At 42.4% G+C, this 22,794-nt stretch overlaps 1 protein-coding gene and 2 pseudogenes across 4 annotated transcripts in view; 2 read left to right on the top strand and 1 right to left on the bottom strand.

The window, feature by feature from the left end:
• Positions 1-22,794, top strand: part of PTPN9 (protein tyrosine phosphatase non-receptor type 9) — a 119,549-nt gene that overhangs the window by 24,472 nt on the left and 72,283 nt on the right. For both annotated transcript variants that reach the window (XM_079768131.1, XM_079768132.1), the window contains 3 exons: positions 1,839-1,982; positions 20,398-20,487; positions 21,174-21,298. In XM_079768131.1, the coding sequence (XP_079624257.1) occupies positions 1,839-1,982; positions 20,398-20,487; positions 21,174-21,298 (359 nt within the window). The remainder of the gene's footprint in view (positions 1-1,838; positions 1,983-20,397; positions 20,488-21,173; positions 21,299-22,794) is intronic.
• LOC307097897 (nucleolin-like) lies at positions 2,014-7,852 on the bottom strand (annotated as a pseudogene). Its single transcript has 2 exons — positions 7,003-7,852; positions 2,014-5,275 (listed from the first exon to the last, which is right to left on the bottom strand). The product of its transcript is annotated as a nucleolin-like (transcript).
• LOC307097898 (large ribosomal subunit protein uL22-like) lies at positions 8,387-12,350 on the top strand (annotated as a pseudogene). The gene is made up of 2 exons: positions 8,387-8,513; positions 11,907-12,350. The product of its transcript is annotated as a large ribosomal subunit protein uL22-like (transcript).

Raw genomic sequence — 22,794 nt, 5'->3', positions numbered from 1 at the left:
GGCGATCAAGTGAGCAGGGGAGGGCAATTGGGGGCGACCAGGCCTGCAGGGGAAGGCAGTTGGGGGGGACCAGGCCTGCAGGGGAGGGCAGTTCGAGGCAATTGGGCTGACAGGGGAGCAGTTACGTGTCGATCAGGCTGGCAGGGGAGTGGTTAGGGGGTGATCAGGCTGGCAGGCAGAAGCGGTTGGGGGCAATCAGGCAGGCAGGCAGGCGAGCTGTTGGGAGCCAGCAGTCCCAGATTGTGAGAGGGATGTCCGACTGCCGGTTTAGGCCCGACCCCTGTGGATCCCCCACAGGGATCGGGCCTAAACCGGCAGTCAGACATCCCCCAAGGGGTCCCAGATTGGAGAGGGTGCAGGCTGGGCTGAGGGAACCCCCCCCTCCAGTGCATGAATTTCGTGCACCAGGCTTCTAGTCCTATATAACAAAAACCTAATATGCTAAGTGTCCAACTGTTCTTTCGACCATTCGACCAGTCACTATGATGGTTTAGCTTGCTGCTGTGGTCCAGCTGATCAGGACTGGGCGAGACAAACAGGATGGGGTGAGACAGGCCGGACACGCCCTGGAGCCCTCCAGCAGTCCCTCCCCAGCCCCTATTGTGTGGTGCCCTGTTGTGCACTGGTGGGGTCCCTCTGCCTGGCCTGCACCCTCTCGCAATCTGAGACCCCTTGCGTGATGTCCGCAGGCCAGGCCAAGGGACCCTCACCAGGCGTCTAGTAGCTAAATAAATACATTTTAACTGTGGGTTGATTGGTTGATCAACTAAATTTCAGAATTCTCATCAAGTTGATCACCTTTTAGACAAATATGTGAGAAAAGTTTTTGGATGGAAGGGACTGAATAGCTATACAGAAAAGGTTTAGGAGTTTACAATATTTGTGAAAAAATCCCCATGTAAATCCTGTTCTTAATGAAGAAACAGAAAGATAGCATCACTAGAGTGGAAACTGGTTAAAAATGTAAGGAGAAACAGGGTGAAAGAGGCTAAAAAATATGGTTTGATGAAGAAATTGGAACAAACAGGCATCTTGCCAGCTTGTTATCATACGGTGAAAATGAAAAAATTTCATCCTTCTCCACCACTGCCCCTCCCCCAAACCACTATCCAGAGCGGCTGTTAATGACTCTTTGGGCACTAGTGTCTGGTTTTGGGCTACCATGTGAAGCATGAAGAGGTCCTGTGGGGTCAGTCAGCTGCAAAGAACAGTTGTCCTTTTGATTTGTTAAATTCTTCTTAAGTTTTGTTGCTCTCAAATAGTACTGCTAATTCCAATGTATTGTACTGCACATTGTGCAGTAACCCTTCAGAGGGCCCATCTAACTTTTTTAAAAAACATATTTGTACTTATTTCAGAGAGAAAGGAAGCGGGAAAGAGAAATAGAAACATCAGTGATGAGACAGAATCATTGGCTGCCTCCTGAACGCCCCCTACTGGGGATTAAACCAGCAACCCAGGCATGTGCCCTTGACTGGAATAAAAAATGGGACCCTTCAATTCACAGGCCGACGCTCTATCCACTGAGCCAAACCAGCTAGGGCCCATCGAATATTTTAACCTTAAAAAAACAACGAAAAACAAACTGCTGGGTTTTTTTTTGTTTGTTTTGGGGCCAATTGTTTGCATCTCATTTGGGATCCTTGTCTCCTCCTCTGGCCTCATTGAATTGTACCAATGAATTTTCACTATTTCTGGTTTCAAACTTTTGTCTTCACTAGCTCCCTGTAGTAATCTTTGGTTTCAGACCTGCTTGGGGGAAAGATTGATTGTTGTTTTTTGTTTCAGTAAATATGTTCTCTACTTACTCATTATTCTTTATCTTCTTTGTTAAACAGGCCACCAAGCAATTTCTTGAAGAGATTAACAAGTGGACAGTTCAGTACAACGTTCCCCCTCTCTCTTGGAACGTGGCCGTCAAGTTCCTCATGGCTCGGAAGTTTGATGTGCTCCGCGCCGTAGAGTTGTTCCACTCCTATAGGGTACGTAGCTCGGGATGGACCAGGCCTGCTGCAGCTTGTCTCTCTGTGTTGCTGTGTTCTCTGCCACGCTTTACAGACAGCGGTTCTGAGTTTTCCCACTCTCATAAAAATAAATAAAAAGTGGGTCAGTACTCAAGAGCTCTACCTTGGGGTCAGCGAATACTTCTGAAGAGATAGCTTTCTAAATTAAAAAAAAAAAAGGAGCGGGAGGGATAAGAAGCACTAGGATTGGTTTAATTCTAAAGCTCAAGTAGGCCTATTTTATGGTCATCTCGTTCAGTATTCATTAATTTATTCAACAGAAATTTACTGTATACCTGCTATGTTCCAGGTGTAGCGATTACTATTTAGGAAGGCAGTAAACAAACAATTATAGAAGTGTTATGATAGGGCAGTACTAGGTTCTGTTGAAGCCTTCCTGAAGGAAATGACTTCTAAATTATGATCTGAAGAATGAATAGGCCCTAGCTGGTTTGGCTCGGTGGATAGAGCGTCGGCCTGCGGACTGAAGGATCCCAGGTTCGATTCCGGTCAAGGGCACATGCCTGGGTTGCAGGCTCGATCCCCAGTGTGGGGCGTGCAGAAGGCAGCCAATCAATGATTCTCTCTCAACATTGATGTTTTTATCTCTCTCTCTCCCTCTCCCTTCCTCTCTGAAATCAATAAAAATATATTTTAAAAGAAAAAGAATGAATAGGGCCCTGGCTGGTTTGTTCAGTGGTTAGAGTGTTGGCCCACAGACCAAAGGGCCACTGGTTTGATTCCCAACCTAGAGCACGTATCTTAGTTGCTGGTTCGATCCCTGGCCCGAGTCGGGGCACAAGAAGGAGGTAACCAATCGATGTGTCTCTCTCCCATCAATGTTTCTCTCTTTCCCCCTCCTCTCCCCCCCTTTCACTCTCTCTAAAAAAGTAAATCTATGGAAAAAATATCCTCAAGTGAGGATTAAAAAAAAAAAAAGAAGAATGAGTAGGAATCAGACAGGGAGATAAAGCTTGCAAAAGTGTGGCAGAGAGAACAGCAAGTTTCAGATACCCAGAGAGAAATTGAGCTGAGGAGAAACACTAAGTGGGAGTAGGGGTATGGGAAGAGTTTGAGCAGCAGAGGTAAACAAGGCCAGATAAGGGAGTATCTATCTGCTTTTTCTTAAGGGTAGAGAAATTCATTGAAGGTGTAAACAGCAGAATGACTTGATCAGATTTGCATTCTGGAAAGATTTTTCTCTCTGTATTTTAGAAAATGGATCATAATGGTTATACTGAAGAAAAGGCTCTTGTACTTATAGGAAAAGAGATTATTGTGGTGTCTTTAGGCGTAGTGTCAAGTGGGCAGATTCTAGAAGTAAGATTGGTAGGACAGTGTTGCTTAAACTGGTGTGTGAGGCAAGAGGAGACTAGGGTTCTAGGTATCTGCCTTGAATGACAGGGTACATGGTGGGGGCATTCACTAAATAGGAGACACTGAAGGGTGCAGGTATATGGACAGAGAAGGTCATGAGTTTAGTTTGGCCATGTTAAGTTTGAAGTGCCATTGGGATATCTAAATAGACTTGTCCTATAAGCAGTTGGAATATGCATTTAGAGTTCAGAAAAGAAATCTGGATACAAGTAGAGCTTTTGGAGTGACCAAAGTAGAGCTGAATATTGGAGCCATGAGAATGGGTGAGGTCACTCTGGAGAGTGTGAGGAATAGGAAGACATGTAGGGCAGAATCTCACCTCAGACTTTTTGCTTTTCTTGGTTGAAAAGTTGTTCTTATAGGTTGAATTTGAATGCTTTATGTAGGGCATGCACTCTCCTGTGATCCCACCACTGACACAGTCTTCATTTGCTACTGAACGCATTTGAATTTGCTTTTAGAGAAGGATTAGGAAGACCTGGTTTGTTTTATTTTATTCTATTTGTTTTCAGAGTTTAGGACTTTTAATTTGTCCCAAAGCTGCTGAAGCAAAATCATGATAAGACATTTTGCTTTCCATTATACCCCCAACACACACACACACAAACTATTTGTTGGAAAAAAATGGTTTTGTACACGGGAAGAAACAGCATAAATTCAAAACTGACAGATAAGGGTTAGGTTTATCACTCATCTCTTTAAAAAGTTCATACGAATATCTAGTCAAAACCAACACCAACAGGGTATCTCCTTTGAAATGTTATCTAAATGGATTTCCAAATAGACCACAGGACTGTGTACTATCTTGGAATAGCCTTAGAAGGCTCTGTCATTGATCAGGTAACAGAGTAAAAACACCAGAGTCCTTCTTTCAAATGGAAGAGGAAAAGAGAGGGGTAGAAGAAACTATTCAAACTTCGTCTTCTTTCCTTGTGACTTGTGATCTCCTCCTCCTCTGCCTCCTTGGAATCCTCCTCTACCTCCAAAACCTCCCCAGCTTCTGCCACCAAATCCACCTTAGCCTCTTCTGCCACCACCTCTGCTTCCGCCTCAATTCCCAAAGCCACCTTTACCCTTGGGCTGGGCCCAGTCCAAACTAACTTTGTTTTAATCAATTTCACTGCCTTCCATGGCCTCCTTGGTGGCTTTGGCGTCTTCTTCACTGTTGAAGTCTACAAAGCCAAGCCCTTTGGAAGAGGCTGTCTCGTGGTTGGTGTCTATGCTTGCCTGGGCAGAGCCATCAGATGACTCCTTCAATGTCTCCTCTGTAGTCTCCTCGGACAGACCTTTGACAAACAGAGTTTTGGATGGCTGGCTTCTTGCATTAGGAAATCCCCTGGGTCCTTTCAATTTCAGCCTGATTGCTCTGCTCTCGATTTCTCTTTTATTACAGGAACTTAAAGCTCTTTAACATCTTCAAATGAAGCAAATTGTATAAAATGCATACCCTTTAGATTTGCCAGTTTGGTTCTGGGGCACTTTGATAAAAGCTGCCTTCTCAAATACTTCCTGAAGAGTTTCTTCTCTTGCACTGTAAGAAAGGTTGCTTAAAACCAGTGTTTTTGATTCACCACTCCAAGTGCTATTCTTTCTACCTCTATGGTCTTGATTTTGACCTTCCTCTCCCATATAGCACAGGGAAGTGGATCGCCCATCCATTTCTGTTCTCTGCTTTTCTTCCAAAGCTTTCTCTGCATTAGCTTCTGTCTTAAATTCAATATAAGTAATCCCTTTAGTCTTTCCACCCTTGCTGACTAATATGATCTCCATAGCATCTTCAAACACGTCTTTTAATTCGTCCTGAGGAACTTTATAAGGCAAAATTGTTCTTGCATCTCGATCTTTTTTACTGTCGTTTCCCTTTGGTTTTTCTAGTTCAATTTCATTGCCAAAGACTTTTTTTTAATTGTTATTTTTAAAATATATATTTTATTGATTTCAGAGAGAGGAAGGGATAGGGAGAGAAAGATAGAAACATCAGTGATGAGAGAGAATCATTGATTGCCTGCCTCCTTCAGGCCCCACATGGGGGACCAAGCCTGCAACCCAGGCATGTACCCTAACCAGAATTGAACTGTGACCTCCTGGTTCATAGGTTGATGCTCAACCACTGAGCCAGGCCGGCTTTTTCCAGCAGTTCCAGCTTCTTCAAAATCCACATAGCCAGACTTCCTAGACACACTAATTCTGACATCCACAATAGAAACATCATTAAAAAATAAATAAATAAATAAATAAATAAATAAATAAATATATATATATATATATATCCTCTCTAATAAATTGGTAATATGCAAATTAACCATCACTCCGCTACATAAGCCAGGCCCACCAGCCAAGCCAGGCCCACCAGCCAATCAGGGCAAGTATGCAAATTAACCCCAATCCAAGATGGCTACAGCCACAGAGAGCAAGGTTTCCCAGGTAACAGAGGAAGCCAAGCTTTCCATAGCCCTTGCAGGCCTAAGCCTCCACTCAAGCTACAAAGTTTCAATTATAGAAGGTAAACAAATTCAAACAAATGGCGGCAGAATGGAACTTGAGAGAGCAGGCCAGGGTTGCCGGCGGCAACAGGGGAAGCAAAGCTTTCTGCACACCCTGGCAGGGCTCACCCGCTTAAGGCTACAAAGTTTCAATTGTAGAAGGTGAATTAACTGCCACAGAAATGGCTGCCGGAGCCCCAGGCTTGGCTCCGCTCCAGGCTACAAAGTTTCAATTGTAGAAGGAAAATAAATTCCAGATACCAGGGCCTCCCCTTGGGTTGCCAGGGGGCGTGGCCGGCCTGCAAACCACCACAGGCCCCTCGCTCAGGCCGCCCCACACCCCAAGGGAACTCCCACCCTTATCTGTGACACCCTTCAGGGCAAACCAGCTGGCCCCCACCCGTGCACCAGGCCTCTATCCTATCTAATAAAAGAGTAATATACAGATTGATCATCACTGCAACACACAATATAGCTGCCCCCATATGGTCAAAGATCCTTCCCCCATGTGGACACAAGATGGCCACCACAAGATGGCCAGCAGGGGAGGGCAGTTGGGAGGCACCCGGCCTGCAAGGGAGGGCAGTTGTGAGGGACCAGGCTTGCAAGGGAGGGCAGTTGGAGGTGATCAACCCTGCAGGAGAGGGCAGTTAGGGGTGACCAGGCTGGCAGAGGAGGGAAGTTGGGGGCAAACAGGCTGGCAGGGGAGCAGTTAAGCATCAACCAGGCTGGCAGCGGAGTGGTTAGGGGGTGATCAGGCTGGCAGGCAGAAGCAGTTAGGGGCAATCAGGAAGGCAGGCAGGCAAGCAGTTGGGAGCCAGCAGTCCTGGATTGTGGGAGAGATGTCCGACTGCCCGTTTAGGCCCGATCCCACCAGGATCGGGCCTAAACGGGCAGTCGGACATCCCTCCAGGAGTCCCATATTGGAGAGGGTACAGGCTGGGCTGAGGGACATCCCCCCGCCGTGCACGAATTTCGTGCACCGGGCTTCTAGTATATATATATTTCAGAGAGGAAGAGAGAGATAGAAACATCAATGATGAGAGAGAACCATTGATTGCCTACCTCCCATACGCCCCCCACTGGGGATCGAGCCTGCAACCCGGGCATATGCCCTTGACTGGAATCAAACCCAAGACCCTTCAGTCCGCAGGCTGACACTCTATCCACTGAGCCAAACCACCTAGGTCGCAAGATCATTTTTACCAAAAATGTCACTGATACTTGTTTTTAATTCAGGAGCAGATTTGCTGAAGTTCAGGTTTCCAACAAAGAGATTGAAAGCCGTAGTTGGTTCTGTGGCTTACGCTTTCTGTTCGGCCATTTCCTTCTTTTGTTTCCCAGGTGCTTCTATGATAGGCTCTTCCTCCTCCTTTTCATCCTTCTCCTCCTCATCTTCCTCATCATCATCTTCATCGTCCTCCTTTCATCATTGTCTTTGTCTTCATCCTCAGCTGTGCTTTTGGCCTTCATGGGAACAACTTTTATAGGAGCTTTCTTGCCTTTGGCTGGTGCAATCTCCATAGGTTCTTCAGAGTCACTTTCTTTGTCATTATCCTCATCTTCATCACCATCTTCATCCTCACCTTCCTCTTCACTGTCATCATCATCTTCCTCAGCACTGTATTCCTTCTTGGCATTCTTGCCATTCTTTGCTCCCTTGACTGGGGTGGCTGCTCCTTTCTTACCAGGGGTTGCTACAAACGCTTTGCCTGCTGTACCTTTCTTCTTGCCAGGTGTGGCTAATGCTTTGGCTGGTGTAACTGCTGCCTTTTTGCCAGGGGTGACAACTGCTTTTTTTGCTGGTGTGGCAATTACAGTCTTTTTTGTTTGGAAAACCATCACCTTCTTTCCTGGAGTTGTGGTAGCCTTCTTGCCTTTTTTTCTGCTTTCGTCTTCTTCATCTTTACTATCTTCTACTTCCTTTGGAGGAGGAGCCATTTTCTTGGGGTCACCTTGATTTTAATCAGCCTTTGCGAGCTTCACCATGATGATGGCTTATGACAGTGGAATGTGTGGTGGTGAGTGGCACAGATGTGGCCAGAGGAACCAAACAACATCGATGGTAGTGAAGAACTGGCGCGTGTATGTTTCGCTACCAGCTAGAGCTCGAGACTGAGTCAAAAGCTGGTTTGTTTTCTTCATCATCAGATTCCTAGCACTTAGTTCAGTGCCTGGCACGTAATAGTTGCTCTACAAATATTTGCAGAATAAATGAATGAGTCAGTGAGTAAGCAAATGAATGGTGTTGGGGGGAAGCCCACAAAGAGATTTAGAAGGAATAATTGAAGAAATAACAAAACCCAGAAAGTATTCTCTATGAAAGATAGAAAATGCCTCAGGAAGAAGGGAATGTGAGTGGTTAACCTGGTCACATAAAGTAGGATTGAAAATGCCCACTGGATTCAGTGACAGGAAGGTCTTTCTGTAATTAGAGGACATGAGAATGCAGTAGACTGAGCATGAGGGACCTGAAGGTGAGCTTAAATAATCTGGCCATAGCTCTTCCCAAAAGCAGCCTGAGGTGACCTCTGAAAATGGTTTGCTATTCACTTGACTCAGAAAACCCCACAAATCCTTGCAAATCAAGAGGTTCAAGTCTTCACATTCACTTTAAGAACACTTGTGAGGACCATTTTGAAGACCTTCAGTGAAAGCTGAACCAGAAATAGCTTGGCAAAAGAATCAAGATGGCGGCATAGGTAACCACCTGTACTTGCTGCCTCCCATAACCACATCAAAATTACAACTAAAATACAGAACAAACATCATTCAGAACCCCTGAAAGCTGGCTGAATGGAAGTCCTCCAACTAGAGAAGTAAAGAAGAAAGGACATTGACACTAATAGGAGGGGTGGAGGCCCGGAATGGGCTGGTCCAACACCCACATGGGCTACTTTTTTAATTGGGAGGGAGATTGTCTCTGTGGAGGCTGCCCATGAGGAGCAAGGGGTACCAGCCCCACACCAGACTCCCAGCCCAAGGTTCCAAAGCTGGGAAGAGAAGTCCCCGCAACTATGGGCCGTAAAAACCAGTGGGGATTGTGGCTGAGTGACAAGGAGGCTGCTGGAGTCCCAGGTGTTCCATTGAAAGGGCTGGTGCACGAACTTACTCAGGGATCCAGACACCTACGGGGAGGAACAGGATTGTCTGGCATCAGGGCAGGAACTCAGGGATGGCTTTCTCCTAGACAGAGTTGCTCACAAAGGTCTTTATTCCTGTGCTGGGACCTCCCCTGTCACAGGGCTGATTGGCAGCCATATATGAGTCTCCATCAGCCTGGAGTACACTGTTTGGTCCACCCTCAGGATTCTTTGGGATTCCCTGTGACCATGCCCCATCCAATTTGCAGCCCCGCCCAAGCTGTTTACAGCACCTTTTCCATATGAATGGCCTGTTCTGGCTCAGGCTTCAGACTTTTCTAAAATCTCTCAAACAAGCTGCAGCTGGTGACAGCTTGCCCCAAACCTGTCAATAAAAGGCCCAAGACCCAGCACTAGCACCAGGCTGCTTTACTTTACAGCTGGGCCTCGCCTAGCACCTCCGAGCCCAATACAAATAGCAAATAGCTGTCTGCAAATACATCTTTAGCTCCTGCCAGGTGGCCCCAGACAGTGGCTGACTTTGCACCTCCCTGGAGGCCACAGAACCAGTGAACCCAGTGGACAGCTTCAGACCATAGCAGATTACAACTCTACACAACCACAAGCGAGACACTCAAGAGGCAGACTCAGTGAGCACCAAAGCTCCACATAAGCAAATCCTGTTCCACAGGGGTTGTTTCCTGCACAGCAGCTCAGCTGTTCCTCACAGCCAATTGTCCTGGGGGTCAACTCCTCCCAGTGACACTAACAACAATCAAGGCTCAACTGCAACAGGACAGTGCACACAGCCCACACAGGGGTGCACCTAGAATGCTCAGGTCAGGTGACTGAGGAGGCTGAGCCACTGGGCCCTACAGGACACCTATTACACAAGGCCACTCTACCAATTCCAGGAGTCATAGCAGCTCTACCTAATACACAGAAACAAACACAGGGTAGCAGCCAAAATGAGGAGACAAAGAAACATGTCACAAATGAAAGAAATGGAACCATGGTCATAAACTTACTTAAGGATCTTCATGAGACTTTCAAGAATCTTAGTAAGAATTTTAAAGACATGAAAAAGGACCAGTCAGAAATTAAGCATAAACTAACTGAAATAAAGAATCATTTACAGCCTGGCAGGCGTGGCTCAGCAGTTGAGTATTGACCCAAGAACCAAGAGGTTGCAGGTTTGATTCCTGGTCAGGGCACATGCTTGAGGTTGTGGGTTCGGTCCCCAGTAGGGGGCATGCAGGAGGCAGCCAATCAATGATTCTCTCTCATCATTGATGGTTCTATCCCTTCTTCTCTGAAATCAATAAAAATATATTTAAAAAAGAATAATTTACAGGGATTCAACAGTAGAGGATTCTGAGAGTCAAGTCAATGATTTGGAATATGAGGAAGCAAGAAACACCTAATTGGAAGAGCAAAAAGAAAAAAGAATAAAAAGATATGAAGTTAGTGTAAGGAGCCTCTGGGACAACTTCAAGCGTACCAACATTTGCAATATGTAGGTGCCAGAAGGAGAAGAGAGAGAGCAAGATATTGAAAATCTATTTGAAGAAATAATGGTAGAAAACTTCCCCTACCTGGTGAAAGAAATAGACTTATAAGCACAGGAAGCACAGAGTCCCAAACAAGAGGAACCCAGCCCTGACTGGTTTGGCTCAGGGGTTAGAGCATTGGCCTGCGGACTGAAGGGTCCCAGGTTCGATTTCGATCAAGGGCACATACTAGGGTTGTGGGATCAATCTCCAGTAGCAGGTGGGCAGGAGGCAACCGGTCAATGATTCTCATCATTGATGTTTCTATCTCTCCCTCTCCCTTTCTCTCTCTGAAATCAATAAAAATATATATACAAAAAAACCCCAAAAGAATAACCCAAAGAGGCCCACACCAAGATACATCATAATTAAAATGCCAAGGGTTAAAGACAAAGAGAGTATCATTTAAAAAAATTTTTTTTTAGTGCTGTGCATTTAGATGTTTGTTGTTGTTGTTGTTGTTGTTGTTGTTGTATTTTTATTGATTTCAGAGAGGAAGGGAGAGGGAGAAAAAGAGAAACCTCAATGATGAGAGAGAATCATCGATTGGCTGCCTCCTGCATGCCCCCTACTGGGGATTGGGCCCACAACTTGGGCATGTGCCCTTGACTGGAATCGAACCTGGGACCCTTCAGTCAGCAGACCGATGCTCTAGCCACTGAGCCAAATCAGCTAGGGCCAAAGAGAGAATCTTAAAAGCAGCAAGAGAAAAGCTGTCAGTTGCCTACAAGGGAGCACCCATAAAACTGTCAGCTGATTTTTCAACAGAAACTATGCAGGCCAGAAGCGGGTGGCAAGAAATATTCAAAGTGATGAATAGTAAGATCCTATTACCAAGATTACTCTACCCAGCAAAGCTATCAGTTAGAAATGAAGGTCAGATAAAGAGCTTCACAAACAAGAAAAAGCTAAAGGAGTTCATCACCACCAAACCAATATTACATGAAATGTTATAGGGTATTCTTTAAGAAGAGGAAGAAGAAGGAGAAGAAAATGAAGAGATTAAAAATAGGAACAATTAAATGGTAACAAATATATATATATATATATATATATATATATATATATATATATCAGTAACTGAATCTAAAAATAAAAATCAACAAATAAGACATCTAATGAACAAAATAAACTGGTGAATACAATAGAACCAGAGGCATGAAAGCATGGAAATGACTGATGAATCTCAGAGGAAAGGGGGGGTGGTGGGGACGGGAAGAGATTAACCAAAGATCTTACCTATGGACACACAGAGTAGGGTGGTGAAGGGCCAGAGTGGGAACTGTGTGGAGGGGGTTAATGGGGAAAAGAGGGGCATGTGTAATACTCTCAACAATAAAGATTTTAAAAAACACACACACCACCACTAAAAATAAAAAACAACACTTACGAAACTTTGCAAGCAATCAGGGCTTTGTGTATTTGAAAAGCCCCCAAGTATCTGAACGATGTCACTTTACAGAAGCAGTATGTGCCATTTCGTTGTTACCGTGGTGCAGTTGGTAGGTGTGCCCAGGCCAAACATGGGGCTGGACACAGGGTGAGTGGCCCAAATAGAGTGCTGGATTCCTGCTGCACACGCTTAGAAATGCAGAGAGTGATGCTGAACTTCAGGGTTTAGATGTAGATTCTCTGGTCATCGAGCACATCCAGGTGAACAGAGCTCCCAGGATGCAGCGCAGAACTTACGGAGCTCATGGGCAGATGAACCCATACACGAGCTCTCCCGGCCACATTGAGATGATCCTCACTGCAAAGGAGCAGACTGTTCCTAAACCAGAGCAGGAGGTGGCACAGAAGAAAAAGATATCCCAGAAGAAACTGAAGAAAGAAAAACTTACGGCCCTGGAGTAAATTCAGCATGAAGTAAATACTAATAAAAGTTTTAAAACCAAATAATCTGGCCGTGGAAAATGATATCATGGTAGCTGTTGTTGCAGAGGATATCAAAGAGAGGGGTGACTTTTGTTTTTAAATTGATTTGAGAGAGAGAGAGAGAGAGAGAGAGAGAGAGAGAGAGAGAGAAAGAAAAAGAAAGAAAAAGAAAGAAAAAGAAAGAAAAAGAAACATAGATTTGTTCCACTTATTTATGCATTCATTGGTTGATTCTCCTATGTGTCCTGACCAGGGATCTAACTTGCAATCTTGGTATATCCAGATGATGCTCTAACCAACTGAGCTATCCGGCCAGGGTGAGGGGTGACTCTTATTTACAACAGGATAAGCCTGTGCCTGGAAGATGTATGAGGATGTCTGCTCCCAGACCCTTTTTGAGTACATATTTTAACATCCTGGTGCAATATCTGTGCTGCTACTTATTTAAGGACTTTGACTCTGACACTAATGATGCATACTGATTGGTCTTAAGAATCAGGATTCCCAGTGATTCAAAGAAAACTATTCTACCTAAGAGACTGACAAGGTGTCATTGGACAGGAATTTTGATAAAACTCAGTTGACCTGGAAGAGGGTTAAAAAGGAATTTATGGTTTGGTTAGTTGACTTGTAAAGTCCCTTATCTCTGAAATTTGGTGATTACATAAAGCTGTCCTAGATATACAGTATTTTTAAAAAAATCTTTATTATTAAAAGTATTACATATATCCCCTTATTTCCCCTATCGACCCCCTCCAGCCCACCCCCGTTCACCACATCAGACCCTCACCGCCCCATTGTCTGTGTCCATGGGCCATGCATATATGCATACAAGGTCCATGGTTGATTACCTCCCACCCACCCACCCTCCCCCACTTTCCCTACAAGATTTCGCACTCTGTTCCATGCTTCCATGTCTCTGGATCCACTCTGTTCATCAGTTTATTTTGTTACTGATTCCATATATGAGTGAGATTATGTGGTACTTGTTTTTTCGCTGATTTATTTCACTTAGCACGATACTCTTCAGGTCCCTCCATGCTGTCTCAAAGGGTAAGAGATTCTTCTTCTTTACTTCTGCATAGTATTTCATGGTATAAATGTCCCTCAGCTTTTTTATCCATTCATCTACTGATGGACACTTGGGCTGTTTCCAGATCTTAGCTATTGTAAATTGTGCTGCTAAGAACATAGGGGTGCATACTTTCTTTCTGATGGGTGTTTTGAGTTTTTTAGGATATATTCCTAGAATTGGGATCATGGTAAAATGGAAGTTCCATATTTAATTTTTAGAGGAAACTCCATACTGTTTTTCATAATGGCTGTACCAGTCTGCATTCCCACCAGCAGTGCACTAGGATTCCCTTTTCTCTGCATCCTTGCCAGCTCTTGTCATTTGTTGATTTAAAAAATATATATATTTTTATTGATTTCAGAGAGGAAGGGAGAGGAAGAGAGAGATAGAAACATCAATGATGATGAGAGAGAATCATAGATCAGCTGCCTCCTGCATGCCCCCTACTGGGAATGGAGCTCACAACCCGGGCGTGTGCCCTTGACCAGAATTGAACCCGGGATCCTTCAGGCCACAGGCTATCCACTGAGCCAAACAGGCTAGGGCTTTTGTTGTTTGTTTTTTTAAAATATATTTTTATTGATTTCAGAGAGGAAGAAGAGGGAGAGAGAGTTAGAAACATCAATGATGAAAGAGAATCATCGATCAGCTGCCTCCTGCACACTCCCTACTGGGGATCGAGTCCACAGCCCAGGCATGTACCCTTGACCTGAATCGAACCTGGGACCCTTGAGTCCACAGGCCACCGCTCTATCCACTTAGCCAAACCAGTTAGGGCTGTTGATTTGTTGATAGTAGACATTCTGACAGGTGTGAAGTGATACCTCATTGTCGTTTTAATTTGCATCTTTCTGATGATCAGTAATTTTGAGCATTTTTTCTCTTGGCCATCTGTATGTCCTCTTTGGAGAAGTGTCTATTTAGTTTCTTTGCCCAGTTTTTAGTTGGATTGTTTGTCTTCTTTTTGTTAAGTTGTATGAATTCCTTCAATATTTTGGATATTAACCCTTTATCAGATGTATCATTGCCAAATATGTTCACCCATACAGTGGGTTCCCTTTTCATTTTGTTGCTGGTTTCTTTTGCTATGCAGAAACTTTATTGTGATGTAGTCCTATTTGTTCATTTTCTCCTTAGTTTCCTTTGCCCTAGGTCCAGTAGTCGGCAAACTCATTAGTCAACAGAGCCAAATATCAACAGTACAACGATTGAAATTTCTTTTGAGAGCCGAATTTTTTAAACTTAAACTTCTTCTAACGCCACTTCTTCAAAATAGACTCGCCCAGGCCGTGGTATTTTGTGGAAGAGCCACACTCAAGGGGCCAAAGAGCCGCATGTGGCTCGCGAGCCGCAGTTTGCCGACCACGGCCCTAGGAGATTATCTGTAAACATTTTGCTAGGAGAAATGTCTTAGATTTTGCTGCCTATGGTTTCTTCTAGTATTTTTGTGGCTTCCTGACTTACATTGAAGTCTTTTATCCATTTTGAGTTTATTCTTGTGTATGGTGTAAGTTGGTGGTCTAGTTTCATTTTTTTGCATGTATCTGTCCAATTTTCCCAGCACCATTTATTGAAGAGACTGTCCATTGTATGGTCTTGCCTCCTTTGTCAAATATTAATTGAGTATAATGGCTTGGGTCAGTTTCTGGGTACTCTGTTATTTTCCATTGATCTATATGCCTGTTCTTGTGCCAGTACTGGCTGTTTTGATTACGGTGGCTTTGTAGTATAACTTGAAATCTGGTATTGTGATTCCTCCAACTTTGTTCTTCTTTCTCAAGATTGCTGTGGCTATTCAGAGTCTTTGTTGTTGTTGTTGTTCCATATACATTTTTGGAGTATTTGTTCTAGGTCTGTGAAATATGCTGTTGGTATTTTAATAGAGATTGGATTGAATCTGTAGATTGCCTTGGGGTCGTATGGACATTTTAATGATATTGATTCTACCAATCCATGAATATAATCTATTCTTCCACTTGTTTACATCTTCTTCTATCTCTTTTTGTTTTTTCAGGTTTTAAAACTTTTTATTTGCATATTAAATAACTGTGCATTCCAATAATTAAAATCATTTGAACAACAAATAAATGGCACTCTGGTTAAACTGCATTTTACAGCCCCTGGGACATCTTTGACCAGCTTAGTTTTTACTCTAGATTTTACTGTTGTCCCACCCAGCTCGTTCCTTCACCAACATGCAAGTTCTTTCTCTTCCCCGCCAGCCAGCCGGGCAGATGGGAGCGGCAGGGGCGGCCTTCGTTGTCAGCAGTGCTGATGTGAAAAGGGGCAGCACAGTCACTTGAACTGATCCAGCCTCTTTGCATCTTACGAAGTTAGACTGCTAAAAGAAGTAAAATGAGAAGGCAGTGTTTGTGGAACGTACAGTGCATGTTGGCGGCGCGTGCCTCATTACCATTCGCCTACTTGTTTCTCCTGTTCAGTTGTTTCTTTTGAAGACACTGGGTTTTTCTCTTGTGTTTCTGTCTTCTTCAATTTCGAATTTTTCAATCTCAGCCATATCGCAGAGGAAGCCGAGTGAGGTGCGTGAACGAGAGGAGTCCGAACTGTACGAATACAGATCTTTTGACTCCTGATTAAGATTATTCCTAAGTGTTTTAATTGCAGTGGTAAATGGGATTGCTTATTTATTTTCTCTTTCTGAGAATCCATTATTGATGTATAAAAAGGCCATCGATTTTTGGGTGTTGATTTTGTATCCTGCCAAATTCATTTATTACCTCTAGTGGGTTTTTTTCTGGAGTCTTTAGGGTTTTCTTCATACAATATCATATCATCTGCTAATAATTATTTTTACTTCCTCCTTTCCAATTTGGATGCCTTTTGTTTCATTTTCTTCTTCTCCTTTTTTTAAATAAGGGGAAGATGAATTTATTTATTTTATTATTTTTTAAAAATATATTTTATTGATTTTTTTTACAGAGAGGAAGGGAGAGGGATAGAGAGAAACATCGATGAGAAACATCAATCAGCTGCCTCCTGCACACTCCCTACTGGGGATGTGCCTGCAACCAAGGTATATATGCCCTTGACTGGAATCGAACCTTTGGACCCTTGAGTCCGCAGGCCGTCGCTTTATCCACTGAGCCAAACCGGTTAGGGCCTTTTATTTTTTCTTATCTGATCCCTGTGGCTAGGACTTCCAGTACTATACGTAATAAGAGTGGTAAAAATGGACATCCCTGACTTGTTCCTGTTCTTAGGGGAAATGGCTTTAGTTTTTGCCCTTTGAGTATGATGTTGGCTGTAGGGTTTGTCATATATGGCCTTTATCATGTTGAGATACTCCTTGTATTCTCACTGTGCTGAGAGTTTTTATCAAAAATGGGTGTTGGATTTTGTCTAATGCTTTTTTTATGTCTGTTGATATGATTATGTGATTTTTGTCTTTCAATTTGTTTATGTGCTGTATCACATTTATTGATTTGTGAATATTGTACCAGCCTTGCATCCCTGGAATAAATCCCACCTGGTCATGGTGTATGATCTTTTTCATATATTGCTGGATCCGATTTGCTAATATTTTGATGAGGATTTTAGCATCTATGTTCATCAGGAATATTGGCCTATAATTCTCTTTCTTTATAGTGTCTTTATCTGGTTTTGGTATTAGGATAATGCTGGCCTCATGAAAAGAGCTTGGAAGTGTTCCTTCTTCTTGGATTTTTTGGAATAGTTTGAGGAGTATAGGTGTTAGTTCTTCTTTAAATGTTTGGTAAAACTCCCCTGTGAAGCCATCCAGATTTAGGTTTTTGTTTGCTGGGAGTTTTTTAGATTACTGCTTCTATTTCATCAGTTGTTATTGGTCTATTCAGGTTTTCTGATTATTCCTGACTCAGTTTTGGGAGATTGTAGTTTTCCAGGAATTTGTCCATTTCCTCCACATTGTCCAGCTTGTTGGCATATAGTTGTCTATAGTATTTGCTTAAAATCCTTTGTATTTTTGTGGTCTCAGTGGTTACTTCTCCACTTTCTTTCTGATTTTATTTATTTTGGTTCTCACTCTTTGTTTCTTGATGAGTCTGGCTCAGTTCATCAATTTTGTTTATCCTTTCAAAGAACCAGCTCTTGGTTTCATTGATTTTTAGTTTTTGTTCTAATCTTTATTATTTCCTCCCTTCTGCTTACTCTGGGCTTTTCTTGTTCTCTTTCTAGTTCTTTTAGTTTTAGGGTTAAATAGTTTATTTATGTTTATCCCGTTTTTTTGAAGTAGGCCTGTAGTGCTATGAACTTCCCTCTCAGGACTGCTTTTGCTGTGTCCCAGGTGTTTTGGGTCGTTGTGTGTTCATTTTTATTTGTTTTCAGGAGTGTTTTGATTTCCTTATTGATATAATTTAATAATATGCTATTTACCCTCCATGTGTTTGAATGTTTTGGGGTGTTTTGACTGTAGTTGATTTCTAATTTCATTCCACTGTGATCAGAGAAGATGCTTGATATGATTTGAATCTTCTTGAACTTGTAGAGACTTACTTTGTGTCCTGACATGTGGTCTGTATTTATGAATGACTCCTGTGCACTTGAGAAGAATGTATATTCTGCAGCTTTGGGGTGAAATGTTCTATAAATGTCAATTAACTCCATCTGATCCAGTGTGTCCTTTAGAATCACTAATTCCTTGTTAATTTTTTGTGTGGAAGATCTATCCAGTGAAGTCAGCAGGGTGTTAAAGTCTCCTACTATGACTGTATTATTGTTGATCTCTCCCTTAAAGTCCTCTAGATGTGTTTTTTTTAAAAAAATATATTTAGGTGCTTCTTTATTTGGGAGCATATTTGTTTACCAGGGTTATATCCTCTTGTTGGATGGTCCCTTTAGTATTATGTAGTGACCTTTGTTGTCTCTTGTGATGGCCTTCATTTTGAAGTCTATTTTGTCAGATACGAGTATTGCTACTCCAGCTTTTATTTCTTTTCCTTTTGTATGGAAACATTTTTTCCATTTCTTCACTCTCATCCTGTGTGTGTCTTGTCCTAAGGTGGGTCTCTTGTAGATAGCATATATTTGGTCATGTTTTTATATCCATTCAGCTACCCTATTTCATTTGGAGCATTTAATATATTTACACGTAAGGTTATTATTGATAGGTTTTTATTTATTGCCATTTTAATTCTGTATGCCTAGATTTCTCTCTCTATTTCTTCTTCTCATTACAGCAGTCCCTTTAGCATTTTTTGTAATGCTGGCTTGGTGGTGATGTACTCCTTTAGCCTTTTTTTTTTGGTCTGGGAAATTCTTCATCTCACCATCCACTTTGAATGACAGTCTTGCTGGATATAGTAATCTTGGTTTCAGATCCTTGCTTTCCATTTCCTTGAGTACTTCATGCCATTCCCTTCTGGCCTGTAGTGTGTCTAATGAGAAATCAGGTGTCAGCCTTATGGGAGCTCCTTTGTAGGTAACAGTTTGCTTTTCTCTTGCTGCCTGTAAGATTCTCTCTTTGCCTTTAACTTTTTGCATTTTAATTATGATGTGTCTGGCCATGGAACTGTTTCAGTTCTTCCTTGAGACTCTCTATGGCTCCTGAATTTGTCTGACTTTTTTCTTCTGCCATTATTTCTTCAAACATGTTGTCTATCTCTTTCTCCTTCTCTGTCTCTTTTGGCACAGCTACTATTTAAATATTGTTACGTTTCATGTTGTCCCACAGATCTCTTAAGCTGTCCTCCGTTTTTTTTGTGTGTGTGTTTTTGTTTTGTTTTATGTTCTCTGATTGGGTCATTTTTTTCAATCCTGTCTTCTAATTCAGTGATTCCATTCTCCACTTCCCCATTACACAAGGAATGCTGTGTATTCCTTCTAATATGTCTTTTATTTTTGCCATGTCACTCTTTATTTCCGTTTTTATAGTTACTACATCTTTCCTCATGCTATTGAGCATCTTTACCATCATTATTCTGAACTCTATATCAGATAATTTTCTTATCTCCATTTCATTTATATCTTTGTCTGGACAATTCTCTTGTTCTTACATTTGGGGTTTTTTCTTTGTATCCTCATTTTGGCTGCCTGTTTGGGTTTGTGACTATGTATTAGGTAGATCTGCTACACTAACTTCTAGTGCAGGATAGTGTCAATTGCTGTTTCTGATTAATTAGATCAGGCAAAGACTCAAATCCTCCAGAGACCTCCACTTCCTACAGGCTGATAGGATTCTGTCTTGAATAGTCCTTAAGTAATCATTCACAGGTGTGGTGAGAGTTTTTTCAACAGGGTGGGGCAATTGCTTCTGCCTGGAGGCTAACTGTCATATTCTGTCTCCTATTGGGCCTCAGAACTTCGCACTTTGGGGCAAGGTGTTTTCCAATATGGTGGATCAATTTTCTTACCCCCAGGCAAAGCCACTTGTATAGCAAATATCTGTGTGAGAAAGATGACTCAGCACAGGAAACCAGGGTGTCTGACTTGTGAGCTTTAACTCCAGAGCCCCTGATCTGGCTTCTGCCCACACAGCTCCAGTGCACTCTGCCCTCCCTCTGCCAGAGCACAAGGTGAATGGCTACACACTAAATTTTGTGCTTTGACCCTTTAAGAGGTTGCCTGCATTTCTAGCCATCTCTTCCTGGCAGACAGCAACCCTTGTCTTCCATTGATTATTCTGTAAGTTTTTTTTGTATTGTAGTTGTAATTCCAGTTTGTTCCTGGGAGTGTGTCCATGCAGCATTAACTTACTCTGCCACCATTTTTAATCTCTTAAAAATTAAAAAAATATATATATTTAAATTTTTTTTTATTTTTTTTAGGGAGAGTGGAAGGAAGCTGGAGAAAGAAACATTGATGTAAGATGAGAGTGAAACATTGATAGACTGCCTCCTGCACGACCCCTACTGGGGAACCTTTTGGTGCATGGGACAACGCACAACCCAACTGAGCCACACTGACTAGGGTGCATAGTATTTTTGTATTAATTTATCTTGTGTGCTTTATTTTTAGGAAACAAGAAGGAAGGAAGGCATTGTGAATCTGAAACCTCATGAAGAACCTCTCCGTTCTGAGATTCTTAGTGGAAAATTCACCATCTTAGTGAGTCTTCATGGACCCCTCTTGGAATGTCTCATTATTTCTTTTTGTAGCTGTTGTCCTCTTTGGACTTTGTTGCTGCATACCTTATCCCGAATCTAGAGAGTTTCTACAGTCAGGAGCAGATGTGAAGCAGCTGTGCAATTTGGCATAAAATTATTCTAGTAATAATTGAAATTATTGAGAATCAGTTGTACTGTAGATTTAGAAAAGTGTTTTTCATTGATCCATAACAGTCAAGGCCTTTGGAATGGGTATATAATATGTCAGAAATCTGTCCTATGTTATTGAATGCAAGCTCCAATTAGAAATTATAGCCTTGCAGGTAAGTAACAATGGGTGGAATTTATAGTTTCATCTGCTGTTTGTTTCTTTTGGCATCCTGCCTGGGAAATTAGCTAATCAGCCAGTGTAGACCATATTTTAATTTCTGTAATTGAAGATTTAAGATAACGTGTTTTTCCCTATCACTGAAATATAGTTTGGGGTGGGGGCTTGCTTAGAATCAGTCATGGGTTGACATAAACTTTCTTCCCTTCCCTTTCTGAAGCAATTAATGCAAGTCAGAGAAGTATTGCCAGTATCTGTTATCTTCATATCAGAAAGCTGTGTCCAGGATATAAGAATCTTTAGAGGTTATGGGAATTTTCTGTTTGATTTCTAAATATCTTTTGTTTTATTTGCTCTAGGATGTTCGGGACCCAACAGGAGCCTCCATTGCCCTCTTCACTGCCAGATTGCATCATCCCCACAAGTCGGTGCAACATGTGGTACTTCAGGCTCTGTTTTACTTGTTAGACAGAGCTGTGGATAGGTGAGATTATCTTTTAGGTGGTCACCATTCAGATGGGAAAGTGACAGTTCTTGATTTGATAAAACTTAGCAGTGCTTTCCATATGTTTCTCAGATATGTCCTGAGCAGTGAGTGCTATGTATGGAAAATGTCCCATATCCTTCAAGGCTTGGCATGTTTCCAGGTACTATCAAGCTGGTGGTTTTTTTGTATCTTTACCTGCTGTCTCTTTTCAGAATAACAAACTGAGGAAGCAAATTAAATAACAATTTAAAAATATTTCTTTTATTTTTTTGAAAACGCCTTTATTCTACTTGATGGCTGAAGGGTAATTTGGCTGCAGTGGTGTTGTGTACAGTCAGAGTCCGGGCAGTGCTTCCAAGGTCTCCCTGCTGTGTGGCGGATGACGACCCCCCCCTGCTGGGGCTCCTTTTCTTGTGCTGTTGGGCCACCTCTCTGAACCCCCCAGACCAGCCTCCGCTGTCCCTTAAAAAAATTTTTTTTTAAATTGATTTCAGAGAGGAAGGAAGAGAGAGAGAGACAGAAACATTAATGATGAGAGAGAATCATGATTAGCTGCCCACAATCCGGGCATGTACCCTGACTGGGAATTGAACTGTAACTCCTGGTTCATAGGTCAATGCTCAACCACTTGAACCACCAGGCTGGTCTCCCCACCCTTTTTTATTTTTTATTTTTGTTAATCCTCATTAGAGGATATTTTTCCCATTGATTTTAGAGAGAGTGGGAGGGAGGGGAAGAGGGAGAGAGGAAAGAGAGAGAGAAACATTACTGTGAGAGAGACACATCAATTGGTTGCCTCCCCCTTTTGCCCCAAGCAGGGTGGGGAATCTGCAACCGAGGTATGTGCCCTTGACTGGAATCGATCCCACGACCCTTCAGTTCCAGGGCTGACCCTCTAACCATTGAGCAACACCAGCCAGGGCAATATTTATTTATTGATTTTAGAGAGAGAGAAACATCAATTTGTTGTTTCACTTATCTGTGCATTCATTGGTTGCTTCTTGTATATGCCCTGACCAGGGGTTGAACCTGCAACCTTGGCATATCAGGATAACACTCTAACCAACTGGGCTACCTGGTCAGGGACTGTGCTGGTTCTTTTTGTTTACTCTTCCCTGATTGATGACTTTTCAAAACCCTTTGGGGCCTCAGTTTCTTTGTAAAATAGGAATAATGGCATTTAGCTCAGAGGATTTTGACAATCATGAGTGAAGAGTCCAAAAGTATAAAGTTAAGTAAAATCTTGTTTATCAATAGACAGATTAAAAAAACACCCAGTTCAGGTTATATCTCTCCCCCTCTAAGGTAAATAATATTATTAATATTCTATAGAAAAGGAAACTGAAGTCCCAAGAAGTTATATGACTCTTTTACAGTTGTCACATATTGGCCCAAGCAGTTCTAAGATCCTGTATATTTTTTCTCTTGGCTAGAGCATTTGTACCCTACTATGTTGTATTTCTGCTGTACTTTTTACCTCCGTGCTTGCCTTT

This window comes from Cnephaeus nilssonii (genome assembly GCF_951640355.1).
Source record: "Cnephaeus nilssonii genome assembly, chromosome: 4".
NCBI classification, from domain to species: domain Eukaryota; kingdom Metazoa; phylum Chordata; class Mammalia; order Chiroptera; family Vespertilionidae; genus Cnephaeus; species Cnephaeus nilssonii.
The sequence above is the reverse complement of the archived record's forward strand: the minus strand, read 5'-3'. Positions and strand labels throughout refer to the sequence as shown.